The sequence below is a fragment of the Chrysochloris asiatica genome, unplaced genomic scaffold (assembly GCF_000296735.1).
Source record: "Chrysochloris asiatica unplaced genomic scaffold, ChrAsi1.0 scaffold00001, whole genome shotgun sequence".
NCBI classification, from domain to species: domain Eukaryota; kingdom Metazoa; phylum Chordata; class Mammalia; order Afrosoricida; family Chrysochloridae; genus Chrysochloris; species Chrysochloris asiatica.
Genome location: NW_006408519.1, coordinates 60,767,827 through 60,778,807, shown reverse-complemented (window position 1 = coordinate 60,778,807; position 10,981 = coordinate 60,767,827). Strand labels below are relative to the sequence as shown.

The 10,981-nt window shown below is 39.5% G+C and overlaps 1 protein-coding gene across 1 annotated transcript in view; it reads left to right on the top strand.

Annotated features, from left to right (window-relative positions):
- The window catches only part of TPD52 (tumor protein D52), a 49,724-nt gene that overhangs the window by 24,522 nt on the left and 14,221 nt on the right, over positions 1–10,981 (top strand). The window contains exons 2-6 of the mRNA XM_006830894.1: positions 385–405; positions 1,580–1,695; positions 3,277–3,425; positions 5,474–5,575; positions 6,669–6,695. Of these exons, the coding sequence (XP_006830957.1) occupies positions 385–405; positions 1,580–1,695; positions 3,277–3,425; positions 5,474–5,575; positions 6,669–6,695 (415 nt within the window). The remainder of the gene's footprint in view (positions 1–384; positions 406–1,579; positions 1,696–3,276; positions 3,426–5,473; positions 5,576–6,668; positions 6,696–10,981) is intronic.

Here is a 10,981-nt window from a genome sequence, read left to right as displayed (position 1 = left end):
GGAGTTTAGTTTAAGAGTGTGCAGGGAAAGATAGAATCCCCACTAAATAGTTTTCATCTTGTGTAGATGGGTCTGGTAAAAAGAGATGGGATAAGATTTTTATGAGTCAACAGTGAGTAGTTGTTATTATGACTAATTGCAACTGTCACGCTGTAAAGGTAGAAGTTTGGTAACAAAAATGGGCTGAATAGTCAATCTTACAGTCCAGAAACAGAGGATCCTAGGACCTTAAAGGGAGAAGAGCACAAGTAGAATGCAGGGCCCTATCCAGAGAAGCAGGGACACCAGAGATGGAGGCAGAAATGGGGACATGGAGAGAGGATGCAGCCGAGGACTCTAGATTCATGGAAACACAGGGACTGAAAGCTGGTTGCCAGGAAGCAGACTTGCAGAAGGGGCCCTTTGGTGGTTTAAATTATTATGTATGCTTGATGGTACATGGAGGAGATTATAAACATTGAAATGAAACAAAGTATATGATTTGTTGAATGTAAAACTGATGATCTGCCCTGTAAACTTTCATTCAAATCACAATAAAAGCTTAAAAAAAAATGAATTGGGGGGAAAAAAGCCATGATGATATTAAAATTTAACCTAAAGAAAAGATCAGTAATATTTTCCCTGAGGAGCTGTTTTAGAGCGTGTGGCAAAAGGAAAAATGAGAGATATTGATGTTGTTTAGACTTTGGGTATTTTGTTCATCATGGATTTTTTTAAGTTACCTTTTGTTTTTAAAATTTATTACATTAAAACATTATCACATGTTTTGCTATCCCCTTAAATTTTGCATCCATGGTGATGCCACTCCTGGGTCTCATCCGAGTCCTGTGGTTGGGGGTTGGGAAGAAGGGTCTTTCTGGCTGCTCTCCAGAAATCCCGTGTTCTCCCTGATGGGCTTTTAGTCATTGGCTCTCATCCAGGGAAATGGATGCAGAGGAAGGTTCTTAAATAATGTGGAAAACCTCTTCATGGGTCTGGTCATTTCTATGAGTAATATACATTAAAATTTATTAAGGGCATCTGGATGAGATATTGAAAAATTACAGGTGTTTCTCACTTCCAACTGATGGGATGAAATTGAATACAATTTCTTCATGCATTTAGTTTGGTCAGCAGTTCCTCTTCTATCGAGGAGGTTGTTCACTGTCGGGTTTGATAACCAGAGGAAGCGAAAAGCCCTCACACCATTTCCTTCCGTTAGTGGGAAGTGGCTAAAATCTTCCATCTAATTCTTGCTGACTAACTGTTTGAGCATTTTAAAGCCTTGGCAAGATCCCATTCCTGGCTTCTGACTCTTCAGCTTCACAGGCAAATATATCATAACTGAGAACATAAGCAGAAGTTTGAGAATGCTATTTTTTCTAAACTCATATTTTGAGTCTAAGTTGTCTGTTTTTAGTGGTCAGCCCAGACTTCTCTTTTGACCTTTACTGGAAGAGCCAGGTCATTTGAAGGTCCAGAAAGGAGGTGTGTGAGCTCTAATCTAACTGCTGTTATTCTGGCTGGGGCAGGTGACTAGCCAATAGGAGAATGTTGGCTTCCAGACCTAAAGGGTATTTTTTTTTTAATTCTCACCAAGGTGGGCTGAGAACAGACCCAGTACTGGAGGAAGGGGAAGATGCTGCCGCCACGATCAGTACCACGGAGGTCTTATCAGAGGAGGAGCAGGAAGAGCTAAAGAGAGAACTGGCAAAGGTAAAGAACCACGCTTTAGTAATATTATGATTGTTATTATTGTGGTAAATACGCCTAACATAAAAATTACCATCTTAACTATTTTAAAGTGTACAATTCAATGACATTTAGTACCTTTGCAGTATTGTGCGACTGTTGTTAAGTGCCCTTGAGTTGCTTCCGACTCGTAGTGACCCTATGTAGGGTTTCCAAGGAGAAGCTGGTGGGTTTGACCTGCCAGCCTTGTGGCTCACAGTCCAGTGCTGTTCCTACAGCACTTCATCAAGAGTACAATTATTACCACTATCAAATTCCAGAATATTTTTTGCATCCCAAAAGGAAACCCATCTCCATTTCTACTTCCCCCAGCCCCTTGTGGTGGTTGTTATTATGTGCCATCGAGTTGATTCCGACTGATAGTGACCCTGTCTAGGTTTCCGAGGAGCAGCTAGTGGGTTTGAACTGGCGACCTTGTGGTTAGTTTAGTAGACCAGTGTCCCCAGTCCCTGGAAATCAGTAAGCAGCTTCCTGCCTCTTTGCATTTGCCTTCTGCGGATAACTCATCTAAATGGACTTACATGATATGTGTGGTCTTCGGTGTCTGGCTTCTCTCACTTAGTGTAATGTTTTCAAGAAGAACTGTTATATTTGGAGCTTTGTGTTTTCACTTAACACATACTACTGTTTGTGTTTGTAAAGCACATGGTGTTATAGTCAGTTCCAGGGGCAAGAGAAGGCTAAAGACATCTCAGGATAGAAATATAAAGAAAGCGGTGCTGTGCAAAACAACCAACCAACCGCAACAAAACAAACTCTCTAGAACAGATAAACCATGGACCACATTACTTGACAACACTATACAGTGGAACCTGTGAAAGGTGGAACTTGACTGCCTTGTTATTCTGGGTTTTATTGGGATGGTCTTGCCTTTCTGGGTGTTGCAGATCTTCTGCCTTTGACAGGTTGCAGTCTTAGTAATTTTCTGTCTCCCTCTATTGGTAAAAGGAAGTACAGTGGCTCCATAGGTAAACACTAGACTGTGAACCATAAGGTTGGCGGTTCAAGTCTACCAGCCACTCCATGGGGAGAAAGATGAGGCTTTCTGCTACCACAAAGATTTACAGCCTCTGAAACCCTATACAGGTTTTGTGGGTTGGAACCGACTTCACAGCACTCAGTAACAAGTATTAGTAGAAAGGAGCCCTAGTGACTCTGTTGGTTAGGCATTGGACTATTAGCTGCAAGGTCGGCAGTTCAAAGCTACCAGCTACTCCATGGGAGACAGATGAGACTGCCGGCTCCTTAGAGATTTACATTATCAGAAACTATATAGGGTCGCCAAGAGTCAGAACCAACTCGATTCTGGCATTGGTTTTTCTTTGTGTGTGTGTGTGTGTGTGTTGTTTTCTTTCCCTCTCTTAGTGGAAAATGGCAGCTTTTCATCTTAACACAGATTTTGGCTTTCACAGGTTTTAAAAATGACACAAATAAATGAATCAAAAAAAATTTTTTTTAATGACTAGAATTTTGAGTATAGTTTTACATTAATGATTTTACTAAAAGACTCTTGCTGTATTTCCACCCCAATTTACTTTCTCATAGGTAGAAGAGGAGATCCAGACTCTGTCTCAAGTATTAGCAGCAAAAGAGAAGCATCTATCAGAGATCAAGCGGAAACTTGGGATTGGTTCACTACAGGAAATAAAGCAGAACATTGCCAAAGGGTGGCAAGATGTGACAGCAACATCCGCGTATGTGCACTTGAGCATACATGTATCTAGAGAATGCTAGAGGACGCTTTCCCCCATCTTAGATGTGGAGGGGAAGAGAAAGGGGCTGGCAGTTTTTTTGAATGATACAGAGTGGAGTCTTTCCAATTTGCACGTGTATTTGACTGTTTTCTTACTTCAGCATTCTAAACCATTCTGGAGGACAGAAAGAAAACAAGCTTCCTGAGAGTTAAAGAAATAAAATTTAAGTTCCAAAAAATGGTACATTTTGACTTACCAAATTTGTACATTGTACCACTTAGTCCTCAGAATCACCCAGCAGGATAGGTGATAAGATAGTCCTTATGAGAAGGACACAGGCTTAAGACAAGTTTTGACTGGAAATATGGAGTCTGGATTTGAATTTGAGTTTAGCTGACTATAAAGCTAAAGTTTTTTTCACACTGCTCTATACATAAAGTATGAAGGAGCTCTGGTGGCGTCTTCAGATAAGCATTTGGATTGCTAACTGCAAGGTCCACAGTTCAAACCCACGAGTCACTTTGTGGGAGAAAGCTGAGACTTTTTTGCTCCCATAACGATTTACAGCCTTGGAAACCCTAAACACAGTGGCTGTGAGTTGGAATTGAGTTGATGGCAGTGGGTTTGTGCAAAGCAAGAAGGAGGTCTGGTTGTGCATGGGTTAAGCACACAGCTACTACTAAAAGGCTTGAACTCACTTGGGCTCTGGGGGAGACAAGCCCTGGCGATTTGCTTCGGAAAGATTACAGCTTAGAAAACATTCTACTCCATCACATAGGGTTGCTATGAGCTGAAATTGACTCGATGGTATCTAAAGCAAAAGCAGCAATGACATTACCTGGACCACAAGATGCTTGGGCTACGTGGTGTGACAGATACCAACTCCGTAACCTTTCTCTCTTGTTTATATACAAATTATAATAAGGAATTATTACCAGCAGTTGTGTTGTTTCCCAACAAAAGTAGGAGCAAGTTTCTAGCAAACTATGTTCTTTGTCTTCTGTAGTCAGTTCCATCTGCTGAATTGGGGCCCTTCATGGTGGGCTTTTCTATCACTTAACCGTCATAAATGAAGCAGACTGCATTTCTGAAATGACAGGACTAGGGTGCCGATTGCTTTTGATCCATTTTCTCTGTGTATAAGTTGATGGCAGGAAACTATTCTTTGATTGTATCTCCATAAATTGTGTTTCCTTGCTATAATGGGATCTTAACCTCTTCGGTTAATATTCTTCTGTGTGTGTGTCTTGCTTTGTGTTATAACCAATACCACATTACACTCATTTTAAGTATTCCTTTTACATACTCTGTGGAGAGTCCACTAAATTCTTATTTGGTAGCTCTGTGGTGGTGCTTATGTGCAGTGGAGTCGGTTCTGACTCATAGCGACCCTGTCCAGGGTTTCCAAGGATGTAAATCTTTACAGGAGCAGAAAGCCTCATCTTTCTCCCATGGAACAGCTGGTAGTTTCGAACTGCTGACCTTGCGGTTTGCAGCCCAATTTGTAAACCACTATGCTACCAGAGCTTCTTTATTAGACATGCACAATTAAAAACAATTCTTTACATCAATAAAATTTACTTGGACAGTAAAATACACATGGGCCCTACCGATCCTGACCTAACTCCTTATTCCTGGCCCCTGTATATTAGATTAAATTATAAAAGGCATCTGAGGAATTTGATTCGATTTTTGTTTGAAAAGGAAGGAGGAGTTGAGATATAATTTATTTCAGACTCTGGCTTATTTTCATCTGTGCTCCATGACTACCTTTTGGTCCATCCCCTGATTTTTTTGGCCTTAGCCTGTCTTGGCCTTTACCTTTCTGGCTGTCCTAAGGTGCTGCTAAAGATGCTACCCGGAATTAGAGTTAAGGATAAGATGCTGTGAAGATGCTGACCTGGTATTGTAGGTATTGTAGAAGATTTTAGATGATGTTCTTTTTTTTTTAATTTTGTTTTTGAGAGTTTTTGAGCAAATGGTGACCACTGTACTTGAAACAATGGATTGTTATTTAAAGCTTACTTTTCTTTTATAATTTAATATAGATACAAGAAGACATCTGAAACCTTGTCTCAGGCTGGACAAAAAGCTTCAGCTGCTTTTTCATCTGTTGGATCAGTCATCACTAAAAAGCTGGAAGACGTAAAGTATGTCTTTGTTTTTCTTTGTTCATTAAGTAGCAGAGGCAAACGAAAACCTATTATTTTGATTGCGTTTGTTTCCCAACTTTGTACTGGCTGATGCCTGCACACTCCTCTGCTAGAGTAGTGGGGAGAAGGGCATGCTTTCAAACCAGCACCTAAGATGTTTTCCAAAATTCTCTGGGCATTACAATCAAACTTCAAACTTACCATCTTACGAATACAATGAAGATTGTTTAAAAATTCTGGTTGTGTACTTTTTTATATATATACAAATATATATTTGTGTATTTACTCTTTAGTTATGCAGGGTAAGTATTTCTCTCGTGGTGACAAACTTGTGATTGTGGGCAGAGCGTGGTGTTTTACTGGGGTTGAGTATTACATTGTTGATGTGCACGCTTGAATTGCAACCTGGCTTTACCGTATGTTACGTTTCTATACCATGATGTTATTGTAACGTACTTATGTGTGCAGTGATTTTCACTGATCTGTTAGCTGTGTCTACTTTCATGCTTAGGCCTAAATCTTGATTGTGAGGTGTTGCTTTTTATTTTGCATTTGCATTTTAGAGTAGTCTGCAAAATTATCTTGGTCATTTTTATAAAACCACTTCACAGTGCTTTTGTGCCTCTTGTCCCTCATAGTGTGGATTTGAGTAGTACTGAAAATGACTGATGTGGTTGAATCAGCTGTGTTGCTATTGGCATGCAAGATTTATAATTGTTGTTTTTTTTAAAGAAACCTCAGGTTGCATGATTGTATTTATCTTTTGTGGGGAACAACCAGAATTTTGTTGGTTGAATAGATTTGGTCAACCAATGTATATCATGTATACGATATGTTATGCTGGAAGGACTAAATGACTCATTATATTTGACCAATCATCTAAGCAAGTAACATAGCATTCTTGGATCCTGTAACAGTTATTTAAGCATCTTTGTTAGGTGCTTTGCCTTCTTTTTCATGCTTACAGAATTGTGTAGCACTTTGGAATCCAATTAAGACCTTGTACCAGTTTTAAATAGTAGGTGATTTAATTGTTTTAGATTCACCAGACCTTCCTTTCTTTTTTAATGCTTACTCTGGCTGCTTGCAGATTGCAAGCCCTTTCACATTCTTTTAGGTAAGGAGAGTTTTAAGCGTCGCTGTGGTTTAGCAGTTGTATAAAAGTACGATGAGATGGTCATGCCACGCTGTATGCTTATGTCTGTCCACCACATAATATTTTTGCATTTGTAATATCTTTTTCTGTAGTGCCTTTCTAGGAGGCACTTGGTATATCACTTTCAAGGGAGGATTTCTTGGTATATCATGGGTAATAGGTAAATTAAAAAAAGAGTTTGATGCTGTGGTTCAAAGAATATCAGAATAATCTTGATGTTTCTTTTATAATTTTTTCCTTTTATAAAAAGAAGCAGTTTTACTAGGCATGCAGAATTCTAATGTCTGACTTTGGTTTTGATTCATTTAGTTCTCTTGTAATGGGTGTTGGAGTTTTCCTTCACCTGGCTCCCATTGTTGTTGTTGTGAAGTACCTTTGAGTTGGTTCTGACCCATAGCGACCCTGTATAGGGTTTCTGAGGAACAGCTGGTGAGCTTGAACCACTGCCTTACAGTTCATATGGTTTGCAGTCTGGCGCATTAATCCACAGTGCCACACCAGGACTCCTGGCTCCCATTAATTACTACAATGTATACTCTGGTAGCGTAGTGGTTACAAATCGGTCTGCCAATTGCAAGGTCAGCAGTTCGAAACTACCAGCTGTTCTGTGGGAGAAATATGCTCCCGTAAGATTTACAGCCTTGGAAACCCTGTACAGGGTCGCTATGAGTTGGAACCGACTCCACGGCACATAACCACCAATGTGCTACATATGTACGGTCTCATAGTGTAAGTCTTCAGTACTACAAAGGTTACTTTGCGTTTTTTAGTCCTTGTTTAACTTGCTTATGGTTTTTTATATTCTTCATTTGTTAACTACTCATGCAGAAATTTTCATTGTTTGCAAAAGAAAAGACAATAAAGTTAATGAAGCCAAAACAGAAAGCACATTAAAAAGATGTCAGCCCAAATCATACCTTATAAACAATGACTGTGTTGTTAAGCAAATCTCTCTTCTCATTGCCATGAAGACTGTCCAATTGTTTATTAGATGTTGGAGGAAACTAAGGTGAAGGATGATCTTTAGAGTGAAACCAAAAGAAAGTGAACAGTGGTCTTCCATCTGTTTATACTAATTATATTCTGAAACTTTCAGCAAGCAGGTACTTATAGCTGCGGCCCTTCTGTGTTAGTGACAGCTAGCTCTGGAAGTCAAAGCAAATCAGGAGTTTGTAAACTCTAAATGCTGAACGGTTTAAATCTTAAATTGTGCCTTAACAATGGTAAAAATGATTACACACACAATTCTGCCATAGCAGTAATAACAAACAATAATTGATAAGTGGCTACGTCGGGAATATGTGAGCTGACCAGTTGTAGAATGGTGTTTGGAAGTGCACCCACAGTATAACTAGGTTTGTCAGAGGATCTTTCTCCATGTTCAACTTTATGTATTCCCTCAAAGACTTAACAGCTTTGGAAACCCTATACAGGGTTGCTAATGTCATGAAACAAAATGTGTATCGTTGTTGAATAGGAAACTAATTTGCTGTGCAAACTTTTACACAAACCACAATAAAATGTTCAGTAAAAACTTGGTTTGTTAAGGCACACATTTATTTATCACTGAAAAGTTGTTGTTGTGTGCCATTGAGTTGTTTCCTAGTCATAGCAGCCCTGTATAGGGTTTCCCAGGAGTGGCTGGTAAGTTTGAACCACTGACCTTGCAGTTCAAAGTGACCTAGAGGTCAAGTGCTTATCCTAAGGTGCCACACCAGGACTCCTGTTTATCAGTGAAGGGAGGCAAAATTCTTTGTGAAGGTAATTCTGCACCTTCTCAGTTGGTTCATAATGTCCTAAGTAGTGGAGCCCTGGTGTGGCGCTCTGGGTTAATGCACTGGACCACACGGTCGGCTTGAACTTCAAGGTCAGCTGTTCAAATGCACCAGCTGCTCCTTGGAAACCCTATACAGTGACACTATAAGTTGGAACCGACTCGATGGCACTGAACAACAACAAATAGTGTAGGCAAGGCCTAAGACAATCTTTTATCTAAAAGTTTTATCTACAGTTGCAGGAGTTGTATAAATAAGCAGAAAATTACTTAGAACTGCATGTAGTCACATAATCCATTCTGCTAACCTTAGGGTACTTACTGTGAACAGGTATTAAGATTGTAACATGGTTTCTGTTCAGAAAGAGCTTAAAACTGTGGAGTGGAATGAGAAAAAGAGAGAACTTGGGATGAGTTAAACACAGAAGAACTCTGATCTAACTATAAAATAATGTATAACTTATGAATAAATATAAAATACAAAACCTTTGTTATGCAAAGGCAATTAGAAGAAGCCTTAGTAACACAGTGGTTCAGTGCTCAGCTGCTAACTGAAAGGTGGGTGGTTCAAACCCACCAGTGGCTCTCTGGGAGAAAGATGTGGCGGTCTGCTTCTGAAAAGATTATAGCCTCGGAAACCCTATCAGACACTTACACTCTGTCCTGCATGGTTGCTACAGCTTGGAATTAACAGAAGGCTGATGGATTTGGTTTTGGGTTTTTGAAAGACTTACTACAGGAGCTATATTTGTGCAGTGGGTTCAGCATTGGGCTGCTAACTGCAAGGTTGGCAGTTCAAACCCAGCATCTGCTTCATGGGAGAAAGAGAAGGCTGTCTGCCCCTGTTAAAGATTCACAGTCTCAGAAGCTGTAAGGAACCGTTCTCCTCTTTCTGACTGGATTGCTATGAGTTGGAAGGAACTCGTGGCTGTATGTTATTAGGAGGCTTTGAGGGTATAAACAATTAATGTGCTCAGCTGCTAATCAGAAGACTGGAGGCTTGAGTGTACTAAGAGGGGACTTGGAAGAAAGTTCTGGCAATCTACTGCAGAAGAATTAGCCATTGAAAATCCTGTGGAGCACTGTTCTATGCTAGTGTGTATAGGATTGCCATGAATTGAAATTGACTTGCTGCCAACTAGTTATTTAAGGCCTATTAAGGCATTCTGTGTTTAATCAATATGAATTACTATTCTTTTATATACCTTTTAAATGATTTACTAAATGGACTTGGGTATGAGTCAATCCATGATATTTTATTAATTGATCAGAAACAAGTGGTATTTTGCTCTTTTCTAGCTCCTTTTACAAGTCACTTTTTTTCATTTCACTTTAGAAGTATAATTGAGATAATATCATGTGTTTCATGATACATATATAATTTTTAGCCCTTACAATTTATCAATACTTGAAGTCTGGTTTTGATTAAAACTTAGAAGGCAATGGTTTTGATTAAAACTTAGAAATGAGAGAAATAAAATTCATCTTTGGAAATTCTATGTAATTCTTAACAGACCAAAGAATTGGACATTATTGTTGTTGTTAGGTGACATCTAGTTGGTTCCAACTCAAAGTTATGGTATGCACAACAGAACGAAACACTGCCCAGTCTTGTGCCATCGTTAAGCTTGAGCACATTGCTGCTGCCACTGTGACAATCCATCTTGTTAGGGGTCTTCCTCTTTTTCACTGACCTTCCACTTTATCAAGCATGATGTCCTTCTCCAGGGACTGGTCCCTTCTGATAACATATCTGAAAGATGACGAATTGGGCATAGTCACTTTAAACAAAATCATTTTTAGGCAAATAAGTCTTGATAATAATTTAATGTGTTCACAAATACAAAGAAAAAACTATGTCTTTTAGATAATGTGAATCATATTACCAGCAGTGTTCCCTCAAGTACAGTTCCAGATGAAGGAACTTGAACAGTGGATTTTGAGTGTTCCAACCCCAGCTCCTCCGTAGAGATGGGGTGTGAGGCTTACTCTGCAAAGCACTATGAAGTCTTTTGTTAACTAACTTTTGTACCATCTTCATTTAAACTTAGGGCAATGGTTTCACTCTGTAATTTAATTATGAGTACATAAAAAAAACAACCAAAAAACCCCAAACTATTACCATCAATTCAATTCTGACTCATAGTTACCCTATGTAGGGTTTCTGAGGCTGTAAATCTTTATAGTAGTAGACAACCTCATGTTTCTCCCAAGGAGTGACTAGTGAGTTTGAACTGCCTCTCTTGTGGTTAGCAGCCCAACGTGTAACCTATGGTGCTATCAGGACTCCTAATGTGAGGTATACCAAAACCAAACCCCAAAACACTGCTGTGAAGAAGATTCAGACTCAGTAGGGACCCTATCTAGGGTTTCTCAGACTGGAAATCAGCTTAATCTTTCTTCCTCTGAGCAGCTTACAGGTTTAAACTGCCAACCCTGTTGTTAGCAGCCCAGTGCCTAACCCACAGCACCA